This window comes from Lagopus leucura, unplaced genomic scaffold (assembly GCF_019238085.1).
Source record: "Lagopus leucura isolate 7727_CA_CO unplaced genomic scaffold, USGS_WTPT01 Super-Scaffold_100033, whole genome shotgun sequence".
Lineage (NCBI taxonomy): Eukaryota > Metazoa > Chordata > Aves > Galliformes > Phasianidae > Lagopus > Lagopus leucura.
This window is the reverse complement of record NW_024962282.1, coordinates 816,211-830,430: the sequence shown is the minus strand read 5'-3', so window position 1 is coordinate 830,430 and position 14,220 is coordinate 816,211. Positions and strand designations below refer to the sequence as shown.

The 14,220-nt window shown below is 36.7% G+C and overlaps 1 protein-coding gene across 1 annotated transcript in view; it reads right to left on the bottom strand.

Moving 5' to 3' along the window:
- Positions 1-14,220, bottom strand: part of PIK3C2A (phosphatidylinositol-4-phosphate 3-kinase catalytic subunit type 2 alpha) — a 47,406-nt gene that overhangs the window by 12,907 nt on the left and 20,279 nt on the right. Inside the window, exons 5-15 of the mRNA XM_042881899.1 lie at positions 11,780-11,900; positions 11,033-11,144; positions 10,410-10,489; positions 10,246-10,309; positions 7,252-7,395; positions 5,567-5,609; positions 5,266-5,479; positions 5,065-5,187; positions 3,262-3,429; positions 866-974; positions 12-154 (exon numbers count right to left, since the gene is read on the bottom strand). Coding sequence (XP_042737833.1) covers positions 12-154; positions 866-974; positions 3,262-3,429; positions 5,065-5,187; positions 5,266-5,479; positions 5,567-5,609; positions 7,252-7,395; positions 10,246-10,309; positions 10,410-10,489; positions 11,033-11,144; positions 11,780-11,900 — 1,321 coding nt within the window. The remainder of the gene's footprint in view (positions 1-11; positions 155-865; positions 975-3,261; positions 3,430-5,064; positions 5,188-5,265; positions 5,480-5,566; positions 5,610-7,251; positions 7,396-10,245; positions 10,310-10,409; positions 10,490-11,032; positions 11,145-11,779; positions 11,901-14,220) is intronic.

The following is a 14,220-nucleotide window of genomic DNA, read 5'->3' as shown; positions in this document are numbered from 1 at the left end:
GCTGAACGTACCCAATAGTGTTATCCCTCGAGAGAATGGCAAGGAGACGTTCTCTCAGTGGTTTTTCTAATGCTTCTATGGAATGATGCACAGTAGTCTTTGCAGCTTGAGGAATTTTATATTCAATATCAAAAGCATGGGAGGGAAAATCAACCTAAAAAAAAAAACCAACCCAACAACCTCCTAAGAAAAGTGCAGAGAGCTTCCCCTTCCAGCAGCATCAGGTTTTTGGGAATCTCAGCTCCTTAGTTCTGTGTGTGTAATAGTTTTCAGGCATGGTTACTGATTTTTATTCCCAATCTTACTTCTTCTACATAACTACTGTCGTTAACTGTATCACAACTGCATTGTTTTACAATCCAATCTTGGAGTTGGGATTAATCCAAAAAACCCCACACCAAGTGGTTTCAATCTAATCATCACCTCTAATGAGATGTTGGGACTGTGAAGCCATGCCTAACAAGGTACCTTCTCTTAGGGAAATTTGAACACTGAATTGAGGATGAGAGGCACTTGCATTCTGTAAAGAAACTGGAATTGCTACCATTTGTCCCAAGAAATTCCTCTTTCACACACATCTCTACGGACTGTGTTTCAAAAGATATTCTCTGTCAGTACTGATAAGTAGATATCTAGGACCAAGGCATTTCCAATTTTTTTCAACTTCAGAGTGATTGTAAATGCATATGTTTACAGCAGCTTTCCATTCTTTGTCCTTAAAGTTTAGTAACTGCTATTCATTCTATGCTGGCTAACAAATATGATTTAATATTTACACTTTCCCCAAAACAATCTATTACCACAAAATATTCACAAAATATTATTCACAAAAATGCAGTCAGGACAAATCAGAATCATATATAACCTGCAGTACTATTCTTCCCATATTTTCTTTCTTACTGGCCATCCCTGAAGCATGACTCGGATGTAACGAGGTCCAGAGTTGCAGGAGCTTTGTCCCACAAGACAGCAATCTGAGAGAAAAAGCACATAGAGGTATTATGTCACAATCTGTTTGCTTCAACAGTATTAGTTATTAAAATACCATCTGACAAAGCCCAATGGTTGCTATGAGGAAAACAAGTTGGACATATTAAAGCCTATATATGACTTTTTATTCTTCCCTTGGTTTAGTCAGCTACAGTTTTTAGCTCCTGCCCACTAGCAACACTATCTCCAACTGCAACTAAAATATTTGCCTCATGTCTTTAATTACACAAATCTGGACTTAATTTCTCTAGACTGTAAGCATATTAGACTCTAGCAACTCTACAGCTGCCCTATACAGGCCATTCAGCATTCTCTTGTGCAACACACCTTACTGCAGCACTCTACATAAACAGAAAATACAGATCTCTCCCCAGGCTAACTACTGTGACAATACGGTGCAGCATGGAATAAGACTAATTCTGCAATTTAAATTAAAATAAAAATGATGTTTGTAATCACATATTATGAAATGTGGCATTTAGGAGACCAAAGTAAAATATTTAGATTGAAGACTGAAAGAAAGATCATTTGTGAAAATAGACTGAGTTCTCAGAGGAGACAGAAAGCAACTGCAAGCTATCTTTGCAGTGCAGGATAGCCTAAACTGCTACATAGCTGCAGCCTTTTGGAATGATCAGCATATGAAAGCAGAAATAGAACAAACAGAGCGCCATGTAGAAGCAAAGAATGCAAAACACACGTAAAGACATAAGCAGTACAGAGTACTAGGAGACCAAGAAAGACTGGGGGTCTTTGTTGACAAGTAGATAATATGAGCTTCTAGTAGGATCTGGAAGTCAGAATCACTTACAAAAATAAAATTCCAAGCGTAATTCCCAAAGTTGTTTTGCAACGCTGTGATCATTTCTGTAACATTATGCCTAATTGTGGTATCCACAGTTCAAGCTTATTTATTGAAGTTTCATGAACCAGCTACCAGAACAATTAGCATTTTGGAATACATCCAGTAATGGAAGTTTCAAGGAGAAGGAAAAATCCAGGAACGCTCAATTGAGGAAAATTATAGAAAACTTTCCATTTTGAGTGATAAAAGAGCACAAGAGGATCTGCAACTGCACTTGAAGAAGTACCAGAGAGATCTCCGTTACTTTTACAGGTTAATAGCAGGAATGGTTTGTTCTGCCTATCTGTGAAAGTACATATGTATTTTAAAATATACAAATGTTTTAAAATACACATCTTTTAAAACTTTGTAATATAGTATTTTGATTTTCTTTCTTGCTGGATTATTTATTAGCATTCAATTGTCAGACTAGAAAAATTCATCTTTCCAGAAGGTAAGATACATTTAATCAAACTTAATCCTTTGGTAGTTTGGTTCCTACACATATAAACTTACTGAAACACACAGCATCAAATATTTTACAGCCAAGACAGAGATACCTCTAAAAAAAAATAGTACTTATAAATACTGCAGACTTTAGATTAAAAGTATTTTATCTATAACAGTTTGAGCCATCACCATATCTAGAGCTACAAACAAGTGAGTGAAGAAGTTAATTTTCCTATCTCAAAACAGTTTCTGGCAGATTTCTTATCCAGTGACAGGGAAGGACAGTACATTTACCTGCTGTCAGGATTCTGCTCTATTTTGCACTGCACTCGACACTATTCCTACTGAATCCATTGCTTGCTGCAAACTCTTTTGCATTCTCTATCACTCATGTACTGGCTGTCTGCACTTTATCTGCTAAAATATATACGAATAACAACTGAACTGCCTCTGGCCAATATAACATACTTTTAAAACTCATGAAATGCCACACTCATCAAGACTGCATTCTTTCAATGAAGAAGGAAGGCTATCAATTCAGCAGGTAGTGATGTCCATTGATATTTAAACCACGGATGATTTAGAAGGAACAGATCCTGATCTGAATGTCAGTGGATTCCTTGAAGGAATTCATTAATGTTGTGATTACATCCTCAGCTGCTGCATGCTTACAAACCTTGGTGCTAAGATGACCTCTTTTGGTCCACGTTATCATGGGTCAGCAGTAGTATTACTAACATTTTAATTCAAACATTCAACATGCCCCTGCAGGTAAGTTTTCCACCAGTTAAAAGAAAATACCATAACGTATTTAACTGACAGTGTTATTTCTATATGAATACCCCTTAAGATTGCTACCTTTGCCACTTTCTAATACATTCAGCAGCAAAGAAGCAGTTTCTATAATTACGGGAGCAAATTAAACTTTATATAGAATAAATCATATTAATAAGCTTACCCATATTTTGGATACTTACCGCCTAAAATCAAAAAGAGGCAGAGAAACCTGACCCAACATTTCAGGGCCTTTTCTCTGCTTATTTGAATCAGGAGAACTTCCACTACTTTGATTTAGGATTCCAAACAAAGTCAGACATAAGACTGATTCCAAAGGCAGTTGTGAAATCTGGATGGGGAAAATTATTCTATAAAATAAAAGCATTGAAATAAATCAGTCGTAGAAGGAAAACCAATTATTAGCAAATTACAGGCTTGTCATTCATATAATCAGTCAATGCCTTTTGCTTTCAAATTACTGAAGGACGAATGCTAAACTTCTGTGCAATTACATTCCACTCTAATATCTTCTGCACCAATAGTTCATAAAATCTGCTAAACTACAATTCTGTATGGTAGCTAGATTTAGAACAACCCTTTTTAATAGGCAGTAGAACAAGCCTCTTTAATCTTCTTCTATTAAATCACATTCCTTGCACAGAACTGCACAACCCAGCATAACCTGTCTTCCCACTCTGCTCACTACCAGGACCATACAATTCTGTGTTAGCCACCTCCTCAACTCTCACATCTGACTGGAGAGCAAGCTGACAACAGTATCCCATTCCAATGAAACAATCCCTTAAGAACTACTGTAAGTTAAATTCACCAAACAGTACAAAGCTGGCAATCATAAAGGTTGCAGCTGAGGAGTATACACCTCACTGTACAATTCCAACCCAGAGTTATGTTGACACTTTCTCACTGCTTGAAGTGTTCTTTAATTTTCTGTAACTTACAGACTGATTTTTTGGTACGTACTCACAGCATATTACTAAGCCAGTTAGACTATAAAACACCCAAACTATATTAAGCAGCTTACAAGCAATCTGTCTAACATCTTTCACTTCAATACACTATCTCTTGTCAGCAAAAGATCTGACAATTAATTCATTGCATCATTAAAAAAAAGGCAGTCCAAGCAGTCTCAGCTGTCAGGTATTTCAGAACCTGGAGCTTTCATTTCTGGTCTACGATAATTTGTTCCTGCAGGCTTTCAGAGTATTATTCAGAGTCCATCTCTGAGCTTTAAAAATTGTCAGGAAACAAGGTATAGGGCAACATGCAACTCACCTGACTCTTCAATAATGACAGACTGCCTCATACTACTAAGTCAAAAAGAGTAAGTGTGTATAATGAAAAATATTTTCCCCTCTCAGATATTAACTGCTGTTCTGTGTCTCTTCTCTGCATGCCCTTCCTTCTACCTTTCTACTCTCCTTCCCTGCTCCAAAAAGAGAAATCCAGCTTAAGTAGCTCAAAACATTCTCATATGCTATAGACAGATTAAGCAATTCTGCATCTGATCTCTTTATAGAAATACTTTAAATTACATTTATGAATTAGATACAAAATTGCTGTGATGTATTTGGAACAAAAAACTATTAATCATCAATGTCAATAGAAGTCAGCTTCTTCTCTATTTAGAAAATCTGAGAACTGCTCAAAAAACAAGCTTTATTCATCATTCCTTAAGCAGTGCAAGCCATTCCCATTACAAGGAATCCTACAATCTTCCCAACTCATTATAGTTGTACTCAATAAATACACTGGCATAGGGCAATTGTCCAGCATTTCCATTCCCACTTTTAAAATGAGAGGTCAAATACCATTCAGAATAATATTTCTGATTTTGGTCACAAGCCTCACATGCTGTTCTTTCAACACTTCGGGTAGAACTAGGAGCAAGAGTTGACTGAATGAGTGCATTCAGCAGTTAGGTAGGTATAGCTAAGAAAACCAACCTATTTTGCAGGGGCAGTTAGTATTGTGAAGTCACTTACAGCTCATCCCATTTAATCAAGTAGAAGAAGTTCTTGTATGCGCCAGCCTTCTTGGACTGAACAGGCTTGAAGAGATCTTTTCCATTATGGGTCAAAGAACAAATCAAGTAGTATTTTTCAAAACTGGACAAAGAACAAAGTAAAGTAAACAAAAAAGAACTCCATAAAGGGATGATTTTCTACAACTGGAAAATTACTTACTTGGATACCCAATCAGGAGAAATTCTATGTGCAGCAAATATTGTGAACTGGAGATGTTCTGTGGCAGTCCACGCTTCCTTGGTAGTGTTATCTTTTGGAGAAACTGCTGCAGAACTGCTGCTACATGAATTCATGTGGAGTCGCAGAAGGGCCTCAACTGCTCTTGTCAACAGGTCTATACTCACTTTCAGAGGACTTTCAGGCTGCAGCGAGCCTAAATTGTAAGCGATCTTTAATGCATATCTTCCTTAAAATAGTATCCTTGAAGTCACTTTTAATAAAACTGAAGAACTCTACTCACCAGACGAGCTCTTGCTAGAATCATCGCCACATTTCAGGGGTACCTACACAGTAAGTCAGAGTAAATTCCAATACCAAGAAACCTACCCTTAAGAATCAACTTGATCAGAAATTATTAAACATCTGAATTAGGACCATGTTTGCGTTCATTTAATACATCTTTTTATTCAATTGAAGTTCCTCATGATAACTGATAGTGTGACAAGTTCCACATCATGCAGAAATTATTTACCAAGTTCAAAACCTTTTGTTAGGTCACATATCTTGACATATCCTACAAGGCTCAGTACATTGGAATATTGCTCAGAGTACTCAAGCTTCTCTCAGTAGAGAGAAAACTCGGGGCTGTTAGAGATGAGAGCAGAAGCCAGTAGCTTAATTATGTATCAATTTAAGCTCAAATAGCTGTTTTGGAAAGGCATCTTTTATAGCAATAGTTAAGATAAAAAAAAGTCAAACTGAGGAAGCTGAGCAGTAGGTATTGCCAATATCTGTTGTTTTTTGCTCCTTGGTCTGCTCAGATGGGAGTCTAAACATGATACAGTACTACAGCAGTGTCTGGCCTCATCAAGGACGCTGCTGAAGTCTGCAGGCGTCAAACTAATCATGGGAATTTACTCCCTTCAAGTAAGGAGGGACTTCATGCCAAATTCAACTTCTGATAAGAACTAAAACTTCTAATGAAAACTGAATTGGTAACTTAAAGGAAAACTTTGAATTCCTAAAAGCTGAGACAACTGTCACAACTGCAGAAGAACGAAAGCTCTACCTACATTTTCCATGCATTAACTGAACAACTTGTCAACATAAAGTTACGTCAAAAACTTAAAACTTTCATCTTTAAAAGAAAAAAAAAAAAAGGCAGAAACTTTATATATCTTGAATTTCCCCAACCTTTCACATAAATGTTCTGCATTTCTCTGCAAGAGAACAGTTGGTAACAGCTGTATTTATTTAGTCTATGATTTTGTAGGATTTCGGCTTAGTATTATTACAAATACATAACTAAACTGTAGACAACAACAACAAAAAAAAACCGCAAGAAAACAGCACAGGAATCACAATTCCTTTTAATATGGCCTGAAATAGCATTATAAGACTATTTAGCTGTTTTATTTGAACATTCTTCCCTTTAGTGACTTTTTTTTCGAGTAAGTGATATGAGACCAGCTGTGCTCAAGTTAACTGTAAGCCAATTCTATCATCAAAATCTGCACTGCTGGTAAGATTTCATTTTTGTCCATACGCTCAGAAATCCAGCGATGGGACTGCTAGTGTTTTAACATGACACTGCTTTCCCTATAAGTACTGCACAAAAAAACCCCAAAACATTATGTTAATTCTTCGTTTAAGCATTACTGCATTGATTTTAGAGGACAGCTGGATTTCCTTTGGTAATATTGAACAGCAGTTGCTGTGACCCAAATCTGTAGTTACAGAACTAGAAAAGAGTATTTTAAAAATACCTTCAAGTTGGATTCCAAGTGATCACTACATTAACAGCAAATGAGTGTTATAAAAAAACACTGAAACTATCAGATAAAATAGCAATAAATATTAAAAAAGGAAAGAGAAAATATAATTCTTAATTGTTGCTAGTATTTGCAACTACCAAAGACAATGAAATGTTACCCTTTGGTTTTAAAAAGCACACCTCACAGTGTAATTTATAGTGTGCAAGTTTACCTCTGTGTCTTTAATCCTTGGAAGATTAACAGCCCTCCGCAGCTTCTTTACAGATTCTGTTATTGCAGGAGTTTCTACACCATCCAATGTTGAACAGATTTTTCTGACAGTCTTAATCAAGTGATCCACTGCTTTATGTTGGTTCTAATAAGAAATGTAAGAAAGAACAGACTAAGGTGGTCACTACTGAAAAACACAATATTGCTTTATTATTTTTCAGAAAGAATTGCCAAGAAGATTTTATGATGGTATGCGTTTCTCAATTACATTTACCTGTAGTTTAACAATGCGATTAAACAAAAAGCTGCCATACTGAGAACTTCCTTATAACTCAGTTAGCAATGTCATAAACATAAAGGTAGCACAGGGTGCAGCATGGTGCCCCAAGAAATACGAAGATTTTTCCTTTAGCTCAAGGCAGATATTGTCCAATGAGATACTAAGCTCAAATTCCCATGTGATTTTTTTAAAAAGCAGATTTAAAAAAAAGGATATTCAAGGAGTGTGAGGAAAGAATCACACTAAAGAAAACGCTTCTCAATTTCAGTTCTTTTAAACACATAGATTCAAACTATATTTACACTATCTTCTAGTTTCTGTAACAGAACATATTTATCTTTTTGATAACCTTGAACCTACTGTTTGAAAACCACTGCTTGCAACTCTTTGCTGTGCATACTATTCAACCTAAATGGTTATTCGAAATCAAAGAATTGCAAACTGCCATCCTGAGGGTGAAAAGGAAGGGGAATTGTACACTTCAACATAACCTCCCAATATTCTCTTTAGAAAAAAAAAAAAAAACACCCTTCATTTAAATCCAAAGAATTACAGATTTTGTTTTAATACCAGCAGTCTTCATATAAAAAAAAAACTGGAGACCTTATTGCTCTCTATAATTTCCTGAAGGGAGGTTGTAGTGAGCTGAGGGTCGGCCTCTTCTCTCGTGTCATTAGTGATAGGACCAGAGGGAATGGTTTCAAGCTACAGCAGGGGAGATTCAGGCTGGACATGAGGAAGTATTACTTTTCAGAAAGGGTGGTCAGGCACTGGAATGGACTGCCCAGGGAGGTGGTGGAATCACCGACCCTGGGGGTGTTCAAGGAAAGGCTGGATGTTGTGTTGAGGGACATGGTTTAGTAGGAGCTATTGGGAATAGGTGAACGGTTGGACTGGGTGATCTTTTAGGTCTTTTCCAACCTTAGTGATTCTATGATTCTATGATTCTATAAAATACATACGGATAATAAAAATATTTGCTTCAAAATAGCGTCTCTGTTTTCTTTCTGAAGGCCTGAAGTATAGCTTCTGTTCACCATCACTTATGATCACTTAGAGTAGGAGGAATTGGTGTAATATTCTCTTGCTAAGATATAAACTGATTCCCTCCACACGCACACGCTCTCATATGACCTTCATGCAAATGGATAACAAAACAGCCATTTGAATAATGAAGTTTTTGGATTGGGAGTTACCTGGAAACAATTAACTTTGCACTGGTAAGAAAATAACCCTAGAAATTGGAAGATGCTGTAAATGTTTAAGCCTGCTTTCCAAGCTGATGACTTGAAGACAACAGCTGTTCAGCATATGAAAAGCAAAATCTCCACTACTATTTTCCTCACCAGCTCTCAAATTATTACAAGGACACTAGCTTACATTTGAATGTGTCCGCAGATGCAAATTCAAAGGCTACCTATGAGTTATTTACTGAAGACCTCACCCTGCTTTGCTTTGATTAACGAACTTCAGCTACTGAATATGAACTGAAAGTCACTCCAGGAAGTAAAAAAATTAAAAGCAATAATTCTTGATATTTAGGCTTAGTTGTCGCCTACAAAATGCATCTCTAATCTTCAAAAAGACTCTGTAGACTGAGCAGAACATAAGTCTGAAGTGCAACCTTTTATATTTCTCACCTCAACATGTGAACAGTTAAATAAGCAATCGGAGGCAGCTGCAAGAGCAAAGTAACAAAAACATCATCATATTAAGGGGCAGTTAACATCTCACTCTTCTATAATAAGATCGCGTTTGAAACTACCCTTGAGAATGTGGTTAAACATCAAGAGAGTTGAAAAATCTGATGAACTAATGGTATTGAGGGAATATGTAAATAGTGGAGAGCAGCTTGTTGAGACTTGCATTCCTACGAAGTTAATAAACAGACTTAATTATAATACTTTTCATTTCCACCAAGTCTTTCATTTCAAGACTGCTCCTTATAGAAACTTTAAGAAACGTACTTCTTAAAGAAGCTATTCAAGGTTCCAGTCTCCAAGTTAAATTACCATCAGGACTTAACCTAAGCTGGCTGTTGTGGTTTAACCTGGCAGGCAGCTCAGCATCACACTCCCATCACTCAGAGCATCGGTGTGCTATTAACACTGTTTCAGTGGAAACCAGGACACCAGAGGAGCAAAGTAGGTTATCTTCAGCTGGACTTTTGCATTTGGGAAATTACTTTATTTTACAGAAAGCTGTTTCAAGTTAGAGTGAAATACCCACTATTTTTGACTGTGGTTTTTTTAAATTAGTCCAGTAGCAGAGTCAGATGTTGTTATGCTTTGTGTAAAACTAACTTCTGTGTTCCAAACATGTGAATTCTACTATACACCTTACAGCTTAATTGTATAGACTTGGATCTGTTGGCAGTGTATCATGAATAACGACAACTGACATAGTCAAGATACAGACCTTTTTCCCTAAATTCACCTTTTCCAGCATTTTTGAGGAAAAGGTTATTTTGCACCTTAGGACTGGGAAGACACACTGCCATTGCAGTGATTAGGTAATTATAAGATCACAGAAAAAGCCAGAAAGAAAATTTTAAAAAGCAATCTAAAAACCAATTATTCCAAATTCACATTTGACTTCTTGTTTGGATCTCAGTTTTCCCAAGAACACCTGCAATTTCTTTTTTTCCTCCAACTGCCTTATCAGTAAAAATTCCCATGCTACTTTTGATTCAGTAATAATTTGCAATGACCTTACCTCGTTTTTCAGAGCTATTTCAGTTTGCTTATGATAGATATCAAGAAGCTCTTCAACAGAAGATCTGCAAGATACAGTAACTATTAAGCACATCTGTAAGAGCATTAAAATCTTGGTCAGAAATTCAGCATTAACTTGATAATGAAAAAAAACCTACATATTACCTTATATTAGGTTCTCTGAAAGGCTTCTCTACTTTGTAGAGGTGTTTGGTTAGGTCTATGGGTGTTCTGTCATCTTCTTCCTGCAGTAAAATATTATATATTCAGTATAGTTCCCAACTTCCTGTCATCTATAATAATGTTTTAGACATCTCATTGCTAATGGAATAGAAGTGGAAATATATGAAGTTATTTCTTCAAAATTGAAAAGAAATAACTGATAGCCTCCAAAAAACGCTCACATTGAGACAGTGGAAAAGAAGAGAAACAGCTACTGAGTGTCCAACTCTGTTCCTCCCTCCCTTTCTCTTCAGTTGCCAGATATACATCTGATTTAACTCAAAAACTGTCTTCAGCTTATCTCCAACTCTGAAATCTGCTGCTTCTCTTTAAGGCCTTAAGTTTAGATAAAAAACCTGTGCACTTTTTCCAGCTGCAGTAATTGGTCTTACGACACATTATCCATGTTTCACATGCTCTTAGGAGAGGAGAACACAGTTCCCAACATCATACAGATTTACTTTTGTTAATTACAAAAGCAGATTTCATCTCAGATCCATCACCTTTAATGCAAACTCTCAAACTCTTTAAGATTAAATTGCTACTGCAGTTTAGAAGGTACTTACTGTTCGTGCCAGACCTCTGCAAATTTCAGTATGGGTCACGAGCTGCAGTTTAATTTCTGTATCCCATTTCCGACAGTTCTGAATGTATTCATGGCTTCCTACGCAGTGCTTACTGTAAAACAAATGAAAGCTATAGTTATTTACACCAAAAATATTCAGTGTTTTTCAGAGAACTCATGTGGAATATTAAAAGCAACCTACTGAGCTCAAAATAAGGAAATGGTAAATGAGTTTCCACATCATACTGTTCAATTGCGTTTTTCTTCAGTGGAGGTTTTAGCATGCTACTACAGGTACCAGCATTTTTGCTAAAGCTCTTAACTGCTATGGTTAACACTGAAACCAAACATTCTAACCCAGAAAATGAATGGGGATTTGCCACTCAATCACTTTGGAAAAGAAAAAAATTGGATTATTAGAAGTTATCAGTAGATTTTTTTCCTGGTTATTGACATTTAAAGGACCTGAAAACTAAACCATCCATCTACAGAAATGCTCTAGAAGTCTGCATGTGAAGAAATTGTATTCCACACAACAGATAGCAGTTTAGAACAGATTTCTGGGAAGCTGCTGAGAATCTGTTGTATCCCACAGGAGCTCTGAAGACTTCTGTTCTTCGTGCAAAATGTGTACCTACATTTTGAAGATTTCTACTTTCACGCATTTAATCATTAAAAATAAATTTGCCAGTAACTGTGCCATTAAAAAGTATGAAGTTAAACATGAACGAGAAAGACTTTGGCTTACTTCTGTAAAACTTCTTCTTGGCCACAGACTTTCAGGAAATAGCTGCCAATGTCCACTTCATTCAAGTCATCATGCACCCAGCAAAGTGCCTGCATTATTATAAGCTCAACAGGAGAGCTCACTGTTTAAAGAAATGACATCTAGAAGTTAAATATAGGTGTATTGCAAATGATGCTAAACATATTTAGGGTAGTTTGGGTACAGAGTAGCCATTTTTCAAGAAGTACAAAACCACTTAACTCACTATATATTTTGCAGGAGTTTTTACACAAGAAAAGCATTTAAATTTATTTTTTAATAAGATTGTCTTAAACAACAAAGATGACAAATGATTAAATGACTCTAGAGCGCTCTGAAGTTCAAAAACCATTATCTTAAAAGTTGATGACAGAACTTCTGTATTTGTGCTACTTTTGAGGAAATTAAAGCCCGCTGCAACAGAGAGAAATTGTACTGGAAATCTTTTCCCTTTTAATTTATCTAGAGCAGCTTTCACAATGAGATCAGATCAATGATCAGATCTTAGCAAGCATCATCAAGCTTTTGCAAAATACAACTCTTAACTACCAAAGCTTTTTTATCAGGTATCAAATGTTTTGAAAGTCAATTTTCCTTTCTAACCAGCAAACACATAGCAAAAGAAATAACCTCAGTCAAGCCTCACATTCACTCTCCTACAGGCACCAGCTGTTGCTGCAGAAAGAGAAGACCGATGTTTTAACACAGAAAGCTTATTTAAAAAACATTCCTTATGCCTCCCTACCTACTTTCTGATTGCCTTTGAATCATCTGCCAATGATGTCAAAGCTCCTCAAAGTTCCCTAAAAAAACACTATACAGAAGCATTTATTTTATTTCAGCAGTACCCTCAGAGTTTTCTTTTTTTCCCATTGACCTAATCTGAATTTTCTTACTCATAAGAGATGCTACTACTATGCTGGATACACAGGTAAATTCAAACAATATTTTCTGTAAGAAAACAAGTGCTTCATCTCACTATCAGATGACTTACTATAAGCACAGTGGTATTTGGTGAATGGAGAATGAGTATAGCTTGACAACAAGTAACAGTAAGTATGAACTCAGAACAGCAGAAAATATGGTGGATGATGGAATAAAAAGGTGCAGCAACAGCTTACGTGCTGTACTCATAGGCTCTGTTTAAGGTCTCTGCTTAAGGTCTGTCAGTGTTGTGAAGCATTACAAACTAACTGGAGACGTTACCACCTTTTTACCCCCTCTATCTTATTGAAAGCGGCTCATTTCTTTCTGACATGTGACTGCTCAAGTAGACTTGTACTTCCCTGTAAAGTCTAATACACAGATCAAAAGGTACACCCAAATGAACTCGGCAGTTGGCCTGTTTCCCTCCCTCTACACACTGAGCCATAAGAACAGTGAAAAGCTACAGTTCTATCTGAGCAGGACTGAAAGCCATAATAAAGCTACTCCAGCATTAGGAAGCTAAAATATGCAAGAATTTACCAAGAAAAGGTGGACTTAAAGAAAGAGGGCAACTTTAAACACACCTATGTCTAGTAACAGTATATGCTACAGTGCTTGTAGATGCCTACAAATGCTAGGGATGAAAGATTTGAAGTTTATTGGTGATGTCTCAGCATGGGAAAAAAAGGATGTGAGCAGACAGTACAAAGAATGAGGCACGGGTGAGGCTAGGAATAAACCACATTCCAAGGTTTCAGTAATTTCTAGAAACAAAGGGCCACAGCTATAACAATTCTTTACATTACTAAAACTTTTTGTAGGAAAGGATTAAGCCTGTAATATTAGTGAAGAGCAAACATAGATAAACAGCATAAGCCCTTCCTAGGCTACACTTAACAGAGGAGTATTAAATCAAAGCACAATAACTGTAAGGTTCCGCAGATTAACATTAAATGAAAATATTTATGCATTAGGAGCTTGTTTTTCAGTACAGCTTCTAGGTCAAGGGAATAGTAGAGCAATTTCATATCTTCTGAGAACAACCAGTTCTAAGGGGTCTACGCTTCCCAACAGAGGTGAATGATAAGAAGGGCTGCAGCACAGACCTACTGCCAGGTGACCTGGCCTGGGAATGGGAGCTTTCACCAAGCCTAAGAGATTACAGCAATGTACAGACTAAGCTGTAAGCTGCTCCTGAGGTAATTTATTATCAGCAGCACTTATTTAATCACCAAGAACTGACATAAGTTGATGGCATCCAAAGTTACAGCCTTAATACACACAGGCTGTGCAGTGTTGACTGCACAGAGAATATGAATTTATGTCCAAGGACAAGGCAAGCCTCTAAATTCCATCCCGAACTAATATGCCTCATTACCCACAAACTGGGCCAGCTAGCTGAAGTACAGCAAGCCAGCATCATTTTGATACATGTAGACAAGCATACATTGATCTCATGATAGCTAGAATAATTTCAGCATTTACTCTTACTTCCC